The sequence below is a fragment of the Prunus persica genome, chromosome G3 (genome assembly GCF_000346465.2).
Source record: "Prunus persica cultivar Lovell chromosome G3, Prunus_persica_NCBIv2, whole genome shotgun sequence".
NCBI lineage: Eukaryota > Viridiplantae > Streptophyta > Magnoliopsida > Rosales > Rosaceae > Prunus > Prunus persica.
In genome coordinates this window covers 13,376,866-13,391,837 of record NC_034011.1, presented here as the reverse complement: position 1 = coordinate 13,391,837, position 14,972 = coordinate 13,376,866, and the positions used below count along the sequence as shown (strand labels likewise).

At 38.7% G+C, this 14,972-nt stretch overlaps 1 protein-coding gene across 1 annotated transcript; it reads left to right on the top strand.

Moving 5' to 3' along the window:
• Nucleotides 9,160–14,400, top strand: LOC18766121 (disease resistance protein RML1B). The gene is made up of 7 exons (XM_020560829.1): nucleotides 9,160–9,829; nucleotides 10,337–10,348; nucleotides 10,409–11,364; nucleotides 11,440–11,853; nucleotides 11,954–12,856; nucleotides 12,956–13,662; nucleotides 13,993–14,400. Exons 1-7 carry the CDS (start codon nucleotides 9,334–9,336, stop codon nucleotides 14,018–14,020), a joined length of 3,516 nt encoding a protein of 1,171 aa, XP_020416418.1. The 5' UTR covers nucleotides 9,160–9,333; the 3' UTR covers nucleotides 14,021–14,400.

Sequence of the window (14,972 nt, the reverse complement as noted above, 5' to 3'; positions counted from 1 at the left end):
GGGTTAATTTTGGGTTTTTGAAGCTCGATCTAGAACCTAGGTTTTGACCAGTTTTTGGGTTGATTTTTGGGCAAGCTCCGGCCACTTTTTGACCGTGGCTCAAGACCAAAAGTTGCTCCCCTAGTTGTCACGATCAAGTAGGTATGGGTAATGATGGGTGTTTTGAAAATTTTCCATTTGCCGGAATTTTCTCAAGACACCAATGCTCTGCCGGCACGTGGGCCATGGTGAGGTGGCCCATTTTGTTCTAAAATGTTCCTCATGTCGTCCCGAGCATGACGATATGTATATTAAGTGAATACAACACTTATTATGAATAAACCGCCATGGTTAGTGGAATAACCCCAATGCTATATTCTACAATAACGACATTTATGTGTACAGACTAGTGGTGTACTTACTTAATACGTCGTGTAGCTGTAAAATTGCGACGTGGTATATCATTTAGACGACGGTAATTAGATTCCTAGCGACGTTGTAATACTTTATTACGGCATAAGCAAAAAACCACCAATGTCTTACAAATTAAAATTATTAGGTGGGCTTTTCTTTTCCTGGGACCCATATAGATGTAAAGATAAATTGAGGCTGTTCAGTCGGTCTTCACTTTTACTTTTCTATTAGAGTTCCAACTCTAACTCAAGTTGCATAGCCCATTGGCTCTCTCTACCTCTTTGAAGGTCTGGATTTTGGTGGGAGGCAATAATTTGGATGTTGGTATGTGTGTGTCTCTCTAATATCTCTGAAGGTTCAAAATATTGATGACACACACATCACTAACTTCCAAAATATTGTCCTTTTCATATTGGTGATTTGATTGTGATGAGGAACATAGCTCCTATTGGTAAGATTTCACATCTCTTAGGATCTCATTTGCTTTTCTCTGATGATTTCATTTAGTAAATAAACCTAAAAATTATGTCGCATATGACAGTTTTCCATATAAACTGTCGTGTTTTTACTCCATACTTGTCATTTTGTTGATCTACCTTCGTAGGCTGCCAAAACCTAGAAAATAAATCTTAAAAAGCAATACAAATTTCAGAAGACGGTGGTCACAGAACGACAGTCATATAAAGGAAATAGAGATGACGGTATTTTTCAATTAACGATGTGGATTCCTATAATATTATACGACACTCATTTTGAAGAAACCGACGTGGTTAGGTACAAACAACTAGACGCTATATTCTACAATATCGAAGTGGTAAATTATATTTACCACAACCATTTATTTATACAGATCGTCGTGTTGTACTAACTTAACATGTCTTAAAACAGTAATATAGCAACATGGATATTTTTACATTTAGACGTCGTTATCTATGCTACTAGTACCATGGTTCGCTATAACTTTATACGACAATAATATTATAAATGCCGTAGTAGTACATGAGGACATCATACATCGAGAAATTTATTTTTACGGTCGTGGTATATGACAGGACCGGCCTCGAATTCCTCAGAATCTGCAACGAATCCTGTGGTTTTTCAGACATCATACTGATGCCCAGCCCACTTACTAACATCATAGTCTCTTTTCCAAATCAAGGAAAAGAGAAACGAGACTTCTGCCGAAATTTCGGCAGTCTCCCCTGGAAAACGGACTTTCTCAAAAAATGTTTAACTTGTCAAACACATTTAAATAATCCCAACAGCAGCATAATAGGCATTTGGCCTTACATCCAACCCTAGCATGGGCGATAACAAAGCAATTCTATAGAATTTCAGTTTACAAACGCAATAAAGTTCGACGAAAATAAAAGCAATTAAACGTAGCCCTACAGAAGTTCGGGGCTCCGTGGTGCAAGTCACGTCACGGCCGCTCGGTTCAAGTCTAGCTACTATCTAGGGGCGCAAAACAAAAAACTTCTAAGTGGACAAAAACAAATTTTATTAAAGTTAACAACAACATACTAACTCCACCGTTTGGAAAACGATGCAGAAAACATGCAATTGAAACCCGATACATTCATATATAGTCCATTAAAACTAAGGTAAGAACCATATCTCATAATAGTGTACTAATACTCAAACTCACTCAACACCCTTTCCATTTCGTCAAACCACTCTCACACAAAACTCGGGCCCATTGGCTCCGCGAGCGAGGAAGGATTCTCACCAATAAACAAGAACGAAGGTATATGTACATATATAAGTATGACCACTATCAAACTTGTACCGGGGAATCCATCCAACCGGGGGATTGTTTGACTAGACCACATGGAAGAATCCTCAATTGACCATGTGGCTAGGGATCAAGCCGTCCAACTGGGGGACTGGGCTCACTAGCACGCACAGCAGAATCCTCAATACTCGTATGCCTGTGACAAGTCCTATACGGGCCGACTAACCAGGCTAAGGGTCTACGAAATACCCCGTCAAGGGTGCCCATGTTCCAACATATCCAAGTATCCCATAATTCCAAGTATACAATCCAAGTATTCCAAAAACTGGGAGGTACATAGGGTAGTGCTAATAGCACTCCAAACTGACATAAAACACACCCAACTCACATTCCATAATCTCTTTCCAACAATCCCATGTACCCAACATACATCCAAGTATAGATAGTAACTCTCAAAAATAGCATATAACAATTCAAAATAATCACAATCTGCAAATATCCAAATATACTTCCAATACTTTCATAACAACATTATATTTCACATTTGAATATATAATAAACTCAATAATCAAATAACCCATTATGCACAGTTTTGCATCTTTGAAAGTAATGATTATTATTTAAAAACAAAGTCCACTCACAGATAATTCAAAGCTGCTTGACCATGAGAGGGTCTTGCTTGTTGAGTACACTGAGCCGGAATATCTTTTGAAGAATTCAAAGACTAGATTAATTAAAATACTTCGGACGAGAACTTTAAAACAAGCTCCTGGTTTTCCCAAGATTCAAAGTGTGTGTACGACGAAGGTGGAGTTTCTAAGGTCTAACTACGCGTTTCGATTGGTGAAATAACCTCGGGAGATGCTCAGTCCACCGAGTGGTCAAACTTCTCAAACTTGGTCAACCGGGCTAGCGGGGCCCACAACCTCCGATTTCTGATTTGAAAGTCCCTACGGTTCAACAACATTTACTAAACACGTCCTACAAGTTTGGTCCAAATCGCTCGCGATCGCACGATCGGACAGTCACCGTTTTACGTAATCTTTGAATCATTGAATCGGAGCATCCGAGGCTTCGATTCTGATTTGTGAATTCCTACACGATCTTAGAGATACCTAGATCAACATATTTGGAATTGGAGTCGATCCAACGGTCCAAATATATCGAACCCGGATAACGCCTAATATGTGTAAATCTGTTCGACCATCAAACAATAACCAAATTCAAATTCGAGCACACCATCGTGCTTGGGACGACATGGCGAACATTTTAGAACCAAATAGGCCACCCAACCATGGCCCACGCACAGCCACACGCTTCGACAACGCGTGGGTGGCTTGGAAAAATTTCGGTAATCGAAAAATTCTCAAAAAGGCATCAATACCTATACATATGTGATCAAGACAACTAATGGAGCAACTTTTGTTCTTGGGCCATGGCCAAAAAGTGGCTGGAGCTTGTCGAAAATTCGAGCTGAAAACTGGCCAAAACTTAGGTTTCAAATTGAGTTTTTAAACTTCAAAATAGATCCTAATCAACCAAACCATCAGCTAGATCACATTGAAAGGATGAGAAAGCATACCTGGATCGACACAAATGATGGTCGGAATTGTTGGAAACGACGCGGAAAAATTCGAGGAAAAACTGGTCTGTTTTGGCTTTTTTGCCGGCGCCGGAGCAGCTAGCTGAGACAGAGATGGGGCGGGATGGAAAGAGGGTGGCGGGCCAGTTCATTTGTGACCGGTCTTGTTGTCTACGGTGGCTAGAGGAAGAAACTACTGGCTAAAGTACGGTCGTCTGTGGTTATCGCGCAAGAGAGGGAGGTAAGGTCGCGGGGGAGGGGAGAAAGAGAGAGAGAGAGAGAGATCTGTTGGGTTTTTAAAATCCAACTTTAAAATATTTGTGGTTTTGTCACTGCACTTCCGTTCATCGTAACTTCTTCATTAAAACTCCGATTTGAGCCTCCCGAGGATAAAATTATAATTTCACAATTAATTAAATTAAATCATTTAAATGAATAGTTAAAATTGGGTCAAGGTGTTACAGTATATGACATTAATTCGGCGCTGATTATGTAACTACTGACGTGGATTCCTTTGAAATTATATGACGCTGATTTAGAAGAGTTTGTCGTGGTTAACTACCAGTTAAAAAGGCAGTAGTTTAGGTAAAATGTTGTCTTTACTGTCTACGTTGGTAGCTTCATACCTACTGTCGTTGTTTTTGGGGTTAAGAGTGTACGTTTGGAGAAAACATTTTAATAAGATGACGTTTTGTAAGTTTGAGGCGTCGTGTTTAAAAATACCCAAGCGGATCTCGATTTTTGAGGTGTTTAAATTACTTATCCACAACGGTTTTCTATTACCGTTGTCTTTCTAAACACAAAGATGATATTTATTTATTCCGTCGTTGTTTTATAGTTGTCTTTTTCATTTTTGTAGTAGTGGACTAACCTTTATAATCTCCATTTTTCATGTTGTCTTAAATTCACAACAAATATGTTCTAGGAATTTATTGCACTTAAATCACTTGGCTTAAAAGATACTTGGGTAAAGTTCTGTTTTTTGAACTCATAGATTTATGCTTAAGCTTCCATTGCTATGATTTTATTTTCTATGTTGATGTTCAAATGAAACTTCAAGTTTTCTAAGTGGTTAATTTCCTTCATGAAATTCATCCCAAGCGTATTATTCTAGTATAAAACTCTGTTATGAAAGATTGGAGAACGATGAACTCAAGTCATGCTTTTTACTATGCTGTTTATTTCCACAAGGTTACGATATTCCAATCTATTATTTGGTTAGATATGCGTGGGGGCAAGGAATAATTTCTGACAAGTTTGATTCAGTGGAGGTAGCAAGAATGCGAGTACATTCGTTGGTTGTCAAACTAAACAGGAGGTTTTTGCTGCTAGATAGTAGCAAGGAAGGCTGTACCAAAATGCACGGCATAGTTCGTAGCGTGATTGCCATATCAATTACTGCCCAAGATGTGGATGTTTTTTTTGGTACAAGGTCAAGCTGAATATAGAAGTTGGCAAATAAAACCTACATGGAAACAGTACACTGCAGTTTCACTGAATGCTGTTAATATTGATGACCGCATTTTGAAAGATGGTTTGGAGTATCAAAAACTTAAACTTCTACAACTAGAAAATAGCGAAATTTCAGAATTTTTTCTAGAAAGCATGTTGAAAGGGATGAAGCTCAAGGTTTTATCTTTCATACATACGAGTTTTTCGGAACTGTCAGCATCTATTAGAGTGCTAAGATACTGTTAGTGCAGCAATCAAGCTCGGTGAACTCTCGTTCAATTGCTCTGCAAGATCTTCTCCTTCATTACCTTGATTAGATAATAGCTGTCACTGATTCTAATTATTAATTAATTGTAATTGATTGTATTTCATATTTCTTACTTTTTGTATCTCTACTAAAGTGTGTATATAAGCTGTATCAAAGCTAATGAAATATTCATCGGGAAATTCTCCTTTACATGGTATCAGCCTTTCAATTCTTCCCCTGAAGTCTCACCCTATCTTTCTTTTCGATCCTCATGGCCTCCTCTCTTCCCGGCCCTAACACCTCCCACTTCCTCAAACTTGATGCCTCCAATTACCTTCTTTGGCTCTGCCAAATCAAGCCGTTCCTCATCGGTCATGACCTCTGGAAGTTTGTTGATGGATCAAATCCTTCACCGTCTGAATTTATCACCTCAACTACCACTACTCCATCTGCTGCCCCCGACACTCCCTCCTCAACCACTACTGTTACCAAATCTAACCTTGATTTTCTCTCTTGGTACCAACATGACAAACTCCTCATCAGCTACATCACCACAACTCTATTTCCTGCTGTTCTCTCCTTAACCGTGGGTCATGAATTTGCCCAATCAATTTGGGAGTGCAACCCAAAACACGCATTGATGGAACTGTGCGGTACCCCCTCCCTCATGGTTTATTTTCAGTTAATGTTACTAATGAACCCACTTGCTTCTCTCGGGCTAAAAAACATGCAAAATGGCGTTCCGCCATGACCGAAGAAATCAACGCCCTCCTTAAAAACAATACATGGTCTCTGGTTCCTCATTCCCTCCTGCATGCTCTAGTTGGCTGTAAATGGGTCTTTCGGATTAAGTGGCACTCTGATGGCAGGTATTAAACCTTAAACTCTAAACCCTGAACCCTATGTATGGATATGTTTCAAACTATATCTCTAGACTCGAAAAAACGATAATATTCTCGATATTTTGTCGATATTTTAGTCCTTGGTTGTGACCAAATGAGGTATTTGTTTTCACCTTCCATATTCAAACTTCTTATCAGCCTAGGGCAGATAAAAGTTATGGACTGTTGAATGATGGAAGAAATTGTTGCAGAGACAGAAGCAGAACATGCAGAGGAAATGGAACTTCCTTTAGTGAAGTCCATCATGCTTCGTAATCTACCAAACTTCAAGCGTGTGTGCACTGAAGCTTATACTTTAAAGTACCCATCCATGATGGAATTGGTTTACATTGATGGCATGTTTATTAATCTGTAATTGGATTAGGAGGAATTGAATTAAGGATGAATTGAATTGAGGAGAAGGTGGATTGAGGAGAATTAGATTCCCGATTTCTAATGAAGTTGTTTACTAAACCATATGGATTGAGGGGAGTTAGATTCCGAATTCCTATTGAAGTTGTTTACTAAACCATATGGAATTGGGGTATGAGTAGTATTAATTACTAAAATATTCTCATTTTTGGGTTAAAGTAGATGACATATTTGAAAATTTGAAAATTGTGTGAGGATATAATGGGTAAAAAAGATAAATTCCTAATGGGTGAATTCTCTAGGAATTAGAATACCACCTCCCATTTCGAAATTGAATTCCTCCAAAATCAGGAATTCAATTCCTAATTTTGTGTGGGCCCTGCTTACTTTTCAATTCCTTGATGTGAAGTAAACGAAGGAATTCTCCATAGACGGAATTCAATTCCTGATTAATAAACACACCATGAGTGTAAAAGTTGGAAAATATTTTTTAGACGAAATAGGATTGAAAAATTAAAGCCATAGCAATTTCATTCCTAATCAACCAACAACGAAAAAAAAAAAACAAATCAAAACACAAAACCCTAATCAATTAATCAAAACACAAGCCTTAATCAATTAATTAAAATACTATCAATAAACCATTAATGAAAACACAAATCTCATATAATAAATCAAACAAATTTCAATTTCAATTGAATTAAAAACTTTATATACCATCATCAATCAATTATAAACTCTAATCTAAATAACAATATCAATCAATTAAAGGAAGAAAGCATAGCGTTTCTCATAATTGTTTTACTCATCAGTGACTGAGCGAGGGATGAAATGAAACAGTTTTTCCTTGTTCTTTGGTGGTCTTCCCCTATTACTCTGCAAATTATTTGTAAACAAAACCAAACAAATACTCAGTTTGCGAGAAAAACCGTAAACATATCTTAGAGAGAGAAAGAAAGAGTGGACATTGGATGTTGGTGGGCAAGAGGAGCTCTGTTTCTGGTCTTGAAGAACAGCCATCTGGCTCTCATGTGGTTATGGATGAGAGGGAATGTGAAAGTAATTGGGAATTAAGGGTTCTGCTAGACTCGGGTAAAGGACTGGGTGGAGAAATTGTTTTTTATAAAGCCGGGCTCCAAATGACGTCGTTTCAAGCTAGGTCATTTAAAAAAATTTGAATGCGCCTGGACCAAAACGATGTCGTTTTGGCCAGGAGCTTGTGAAAAAAAAAAGAAACGCCAACAGTGCAAGGTCGTCAAACACATGGTGTGCTATTGAGGGTCGCACAGCAGCCATCCATGGGGTCGTTTGAGGACCTCCACTGCAAATTTTCCAGTCGGCATGGGGTCACATGACCCCTCTTGGAATTATTTGTGAAGAATCACATGAGGACCTTGGAAAACGTAATAGAATGTGGCATAAAGATACCTCTAATGTTTTGAGAAAATTAACTGTAAGAAATGTGCTCTTTTATGCGTATGCATTCATAATCGTCTTGTGCATGTGACCAAGGGTCTTATGTGGACCTATTGCCCTCCTTTGTTTAAGCAGGAGGGGCTGAAGACGGATATTGTGCTTTTTAGGGTGTTTTTAAATAAAGTGCATTTCAAATTTCCTGTAAATTTTCGTATTAATTAATAAGTTAATTTGCCGAATTTTCGTATTAATTAATAAGTTAATTTGCCGATTGGGTTGTTCAATCAAACAGGTATTCTAGTTGAGCAATCATTTGAAACTTCGTAACACCTTTACATAACCATATTTCGCCTGAGAGTGACTGGGATAGAATCCGAGCCAACTTGGGGTCTAGCTCTGTAGTGGAAGCTGAGCTGTGGGGATTTACAGCCGATTGTGTTTAGCTTGGGATTCAAGGTGCAGGAATATTTAGGTGGAATTGGCCTCTTATTCATCAGTCAATACACAGGAAAATAAATTGTTTACATTTGTGCATGAAAAAAATTGTTTGTCTTAGAGCAAGTCCAGCGCGCACCCAAAACCAGGCAAAAGGCTGCTTTCGCGAGCCCAATTGACCTCCAGCACGCAACCAACAGCCCGGGCAAGGCCTGGGTCCCACCAGCCTGGGCAAGCCCAAGGGCAGATCTTGCCTGGGCTTCAGCCCAAGGGCGCTGACGTCAACGAGCAAAAATAAATTCAAAAAAATCGAAAAAAATTCAATTTTTTATATAAAAAAATACCAAAAAATTATGGATGTTTCCCTATAAATACATAACAATTTTATTCACTTTCCCTATAAATACATAACAAGTTTATATTTTGTTGCATATTCTTTTTTTTTTTTATTGCCCTTGCCCTAGCCTTTTGGGATGGAAACAAAAAAGGCAAGGCTGCCACTATTCACATGAATAGTGGCAGCCCTTGCTTGCCCTTACCCTTGCCTTAGCCCTTATGGGTGGAGATGCTCTTAGAGAAGCAGCTTCCTCGTTGACTTGACCTCAAAGACAAAAAGCACAGAGGAAGCTTCCTCTGGAGTTGGATCATATGTGTGGCTGCTGGGGCTTTTCACTTTGATCATCCACCACCCACTTTTCTTATCGTTATTTTGTTCTCCATTTGCATATAATTCTGGGTACTGCCTCTCACAAACACAAACTACATATATGAACTCTTCCTGATCCATTATTATTACTAGACAGAGATCGAGTGCTTCCAAATGGCTGCTATAATAGCCCAGCTGGATGCTTCTTCCACCTTTTACCGGTGTACTTACGATGTGTTCTTGAGTTACAGAGGCGAAGATACACGCAAGGGGTTTACGGATCACCTCTACAGGGCTTTGGAGCAGGCTGGATTCCACACCTTTAGAGACGATGATGAGATCAAGAGAGGAGCAAACATTGCAGCTGAGATACAGAGAGCAGTACAAGAATCACGAGTATCGATAATTGTCTTCTCGAAGAACTACGCTTCCTCAACATGGTGCTTGGACGAACTTGTGAAGATCATGGAACGTAGAAAAGCTGATGATGGACTCATGGTGATGCTAGTTTTCTATGATGTGGATCCATCCCATGTTAGGAAGCTGACTGGTAGTTTTGCAAATTCATTTTCTGGACCTGAAGATCACTTCAAGGAGGACATCGACAAGGTGGAGGGGTGGAGAAGAGCTCTTAGAGATGTAGAAGATCTGGGAGGGATGGTCTTAGGAGATCGGTAATTTATTGATTTTTATTCTAAAGTATTTTCACTTCTCTAATTCCTCGACATAGTTTTTGGAAGGTATTTATACATTCGTCAACAATTAAGCACACTTCATTAGAATTTAAATGAATAATAACAGGAATCCTTGCTCAAAACAGCTACAATATGAAAACAAATTGCAAGTGCCTGTTGATTTAGTGTAATATTAGTGAAGCTTTATATATGGAATTAAGGTTGGATTTTGCTTGTATTTTCTTTCAAGTAACTAAGTAGCAGTTTGAATTAGAAGATTCAATTGCTTACTATCCTATGCTCAATTGACGATAGCATGGGGGCTATCTTTCATTTCAATGGATGATATATCAACCATTGCATTCTTCTAACTATAAACTCACACACAACCACTCAAACACTTAATGTATACTGTGATATCAACCATTTATAGGTACGAGTCGCAGTTTATCCAAAATATTGTTGAAGAGATTGAAAATAAACTGAATCACACAACACCGAACATGGCTCCCTATGTGGTTGGAATAGATAATCGTGTGAGAGGCATAAACATGTGGTTGAAGGATGGATCAAAGATGTTGGTGTAGCTGTTATCTATGGGATGGGTGGAGTTGGCAAAACCACTATTGCCAAAGCTGCTTATAAGCAGAACTTTGAAAAATTTCAAGGTAGCAGCTTTCTTCCAGATGTTAGAGCAGCGTCAGAACAACCTAATGGTCTGGTTTGCTTGCAAAGAATACTTCTTTCGGATATCCAAAAAGGGAAAACAAAGAAAATATACAGCATAGATGAAGGAATGAGCAAGATCAAACTTCTTGTGCGTTGCAAAAGGGTTCTTATAGTCCTTGATGATGTGAATCACTCTGAGCAATTCAATGCAATTCTTGGAATGCGAGAATGGTTTCATCCAGGAAGTAAAATTATCGTAACAACTAGACATGAAAATCTGTTAAATGATCATGCAGTTTATGCAATGTTTAAGGTTAAAGGATTAGGTGAGGGTGAATCACTGGAGCTTTTCAGTTGGCATGCCTTCAAACAAGCGCATCCTATCAAAGGTTACATGAACCTTTCAAGATCTGTAGTACAACACTGTGAAGGCCTTCCACTAGCTCTCCAAGTTTTGGGATCTTCTCTATTTGGAAAAAGTGTAGATCTATGGCAAAGTGCATTACAGAAGTTGCACGTGATTCCTGATGACAAGATTCAAAAGATTCTTAGAATAAGCTTTGATTCTCTAAAAGATGATCATGACAGGAATTTATTCCTTCATATTGTCTGTTTCTTCATAGAAAAGAAGATGGGTTATACAATTACAGTACTAGACAATTTAAATTTTTACACAAGGATTGGAATTCAAAATCTAGTTGATAGATGTCTAGTGGAAATTGATATAGACAACAGGTTGATCATGCATCAATTACTTAGAGACATGGGAAGGGCAATTATTCGTGAAGAATCACCCGAGGACCCTGGAAAGCGTAGTAGAGTGTGGCATAAAGATGCCTCTGATGTTTTGAGAAAATTAACTGTAAGAAACTTGCTCTCTTTTATATTTGTGCAATGCTTGTGAACTTGTTACTTACCAGATGTTCTGATCTCGTAGCAGGGAACAGAAACTATTAAGGGACTCATGCTCAACCTTCCTAGCGAGGCAATATTTAGTACAAGTAACCAAAACCGGTGCCATGTTGAAGATTTTGATGGAAATTGTTCAAGACGACGTCGACTTGGTTACTTCTCTTGGATATCAATTAACTCTTCCTCAACAAATTCAGCTGCTGCATCAAATGAGGTAGACTTCAAGGCAGAGGCATTTAGAAGAATGCACAATCTTGAACTGCTCCTGCTCGATAATGTAAAAGTCGGTGGAGATTATGAAGATTTTCCAAAAAAATTAATATGGTTGTGCTGGCGAGGATTCCCTTTAAAATCAATACCAGAAAAATTTTATTTGGAAAATCTGGTTGGTCTTGACCTACGAAATAGCACCCTACAACATGTTTGGAAGGGAACCAGGGTATGATACTAATCTCTCTCTCTCTCTCTCTCTCTCTCTCCACAAGTTTATGTATCATTATATATACTCAATCAAACTAATTGCCATCTTTTTCAAACAGTTTCTTCCAGGACTGAAAATTCTTAATCTCAGTCATTCACATAGCCTTGTGACAACCCCCGACTTGTCAGGAGTCCCTAACCTTGAGAAATTGATTCTTAAAGACTGCATAAATTTGGTTGTGATTGATGAATCCCTAGGAAACCTGGAGAAACTCATCTTCTTGAATCTAAAAGACTGCAGAAGTCTCATGAAGCTTCCAACAAGAATTAGCATGTTGAGATCTCTTCAGGAACTTGATCTTTCTGGGTGCTCAAAGCTTGTGCTTCATACCAGTACGACTGCTGCTAATCACTTACACTCTACAACTAGAGTTAGGAAGAAATTAAATATGTTATCAGAAAAAATATGGCAATCGATATGGTTGTGGAGGTCATGGGTATCACCAAGAAATAAGCTTGAATCAGCCAGTTTGTCCATGGAAATCTGGCCAAATTGCTTAGGAACCTTAAGTCTGGCTGACTGCAATCTGTCAGAGATTCCTGGTGATCTTAGTATCTTGTCCTTGTTGAAGCATTTGAATCTAAGTAGAAACCCAATTCTGAGGCTACCAGAAAACATGAACGGTCTTATTATGCTCCAGACTCTTGAGATACAAGGTTGCACAAAGCTACGCACTCTTCCAAAGCTCCCACGGAGTCTAAGAAAATTGCATGCAAGTTATTGTACATCACTTGAAAGAATAACGAATCTACCAAACATGTTTGAATCATTGGATTCAAGTCTTTGGAAATGCAAGAAGTTACATGAAGTTCAAAGCTTGTTCAACATAAAACCATTGGGAAGGGTTGACATAGAAATGATCAGTGATATGGGCCTGTTTAATTTGGAATCCACAGGAGGAAGTACTGAAGTTGAAATGACCAACTACATGACATGTACAACAAGGAAGGGTCCCCTCCAGGTTCTCTCTCTCTCTCTCTCTCTCTCTCTCTCTCTCTCTCTCTCTCTCTGTGTTTGAATAATTAACTTGTCATTGTAACATATGATTTATATGAAACAGGCACTGTATGAATGTGGCATAATTAGTATTTTTGTTCAAGGAAACAAAATTCCAGATTGGTTCACCTACAGGAGCATGGGTAATTCTGTTTTGTCTATTATTCTACCTTCACATCTTAATCTCAAGATCCGAGGGTTAAATGTATGTGTTATGTATTCACGCCGCCCATTTTGGTTTAGTGCTACAAACTTTCTTAAAGTTAGTAATGAGACCAAAGGTCTTAAGTGGACCTATTGCCCAGTTGCAGCAGGTCTCCCAAAAAAGAACCAAGACATGCTATGGCTAAGCCACTGGCGGTTTGAAAATGATGAATTGGAGGAAGGAGAACAAGTGCATGTTTCGATAAATGAGGAATTTAGTTTCTGGGCAAAGGAGTTCTGTATCCAGCTTGTGTATGAGAAGGACCCATCAAAAAGTGAAAATATAACAATCCAACAGGAAACACCTCCTTCGAGCCAGATTGCTGCTGCTGGAAATGTATCAGCATCAGCATCCAAGTATCAATTCGGGGCGGGCAAATACTTTTTATCTAACCATCGGGCTCGTATTCATCAATGTCAATTCTCAAATAGCCAGATGAACGCAGCGTCTCTTGAATATTCATACTTATTTGATCAAGATGTTCATCCTCCACGAAGGATTGGCCTTCATCCAGCATTGTTCTTTGACCGTTGTAAGAGAAACATCAGCAATATTAATTGTCTCCAGTGAGTCTCATTTTCTGTTTTTCTTGGTCATATAATTTTAGAATATATTCAATGATTTTGTTAGATTTATTGCATCATTGCATTCTTGTGTGAGGTATAAATTTTAATTGGTTCTCTGGAATCCAAGGGTTGCTTGTGGAGCAACAAAATTTGAGTGCTTGCATAAACAATTGCAAGATCTGCAATGTTTGGGCCTAAACCATTGTTCTTTTCCTTTTCTTTTATTTATTTATTTTTATGTCGATGTTCTCCCCGGTTTTCTTCTAGCAATTACATTCTCTTTTTTACTGCCCGTGCCGCCCTCTTATTTAAAATTTGGAATGTTATTAGGTTGATTTGCACTAAGTTGAAATCATAGCCTTGAGTTTCCAATAGGTTGATTTTTTTTATGGCCCAGCTGGTACTAGCTGTTTGAACAATAAACAAGATTCCAGATTGGTTCCCCAACAGGAGCATGAGTAACTAATGAGACAAAAGGTGTTAAGTGGACCTATTGGCCAGTTAGAGCAGGCCTCCCGAAAAGAACCAAGATATGTTGTGGCTGTTTAAAAATGATGAATTGGAGAAGGAGAAGAAGTATCAAGTCTGGAAAACCCCTCAATGTGTGTCAGTATCAGCGTCAAAGTATCAAGTCTGGACGGGCAAATACTTCCTCTGTAACCATTGGTTTTTTATTTTTTTTATTTTTATTAACTATGAAACATTGCAAATTTACTTATAAAGAATAACTTTTCTTTTTGTTAGGTGGCTGAAAGACAATGGACATTGACTTTGGTCACCCTGATCATCCATCCATTTCTCATTGTTTTTATCTTTGTTTTTTTTTCTCTATTTGCATATAATACAAACTGCGCAATGCATGAGCTCTTTTTCATCCACTCATTGCGGGGCAGTTACTTAATTTCAATGGCTTCCTCCTCTAAATAAAAGTGTGGCAGCTATCATGCATTCTTGAGTTTGAGAGGCGAAGATACACGCAAGGTGTTTGCAGATCACCTCTACAGGGCTTTGGAGCTTGCAGGGATACACACAAACACACACACACACACACTCTCTCTCCCTCTTTCTTAGGGATGGCAACGGGTCGGGTAGGGGCCGGGTATGACAATACCATCCCCTTCTCTGGTCAACATCCCCACTCCCGTTTAATAGGTTTCGGGGAATCCCCATCCCCGTTCCCATCGGGGAATATTCCCCATACCCAGTGGCGGAGATATGATTCTTAGTATGAAAGGGCCAAAATTTCAAAATCACTTCTACTAAGTTTTTTATCTTCAACTGGGAGGGCCATCACTAATCTAATTGCAGTA

What these genes read in the sequence shown, in the direction of transcription:
- LOC18766121 (XM_020560829.1), top strand. Translation starts at nt 9,334, where the DNA reads ATGGCTGCTATAATAGCCCAGCTGGATGCTTCTTCCACCTTTTACCGG. An exon ending in ATGTTTTGAGAAAATTAACT is followed by an intron (nt 11,365 to 11,439) that starts GTAAGAAACTTG and finishes CTGATCTCGTAG; the next exon opens with CAGGGAACAGAAACTATTAA. An exon ending in AGCAATATTAATTGTCTCCA is followed by an intron (nt 13,663 to 13,992) that starts GTGAGTCTCATT and finishes GAATGTTATTAG; the next exon opens with GTTGATTTGCACTAAGTTGA.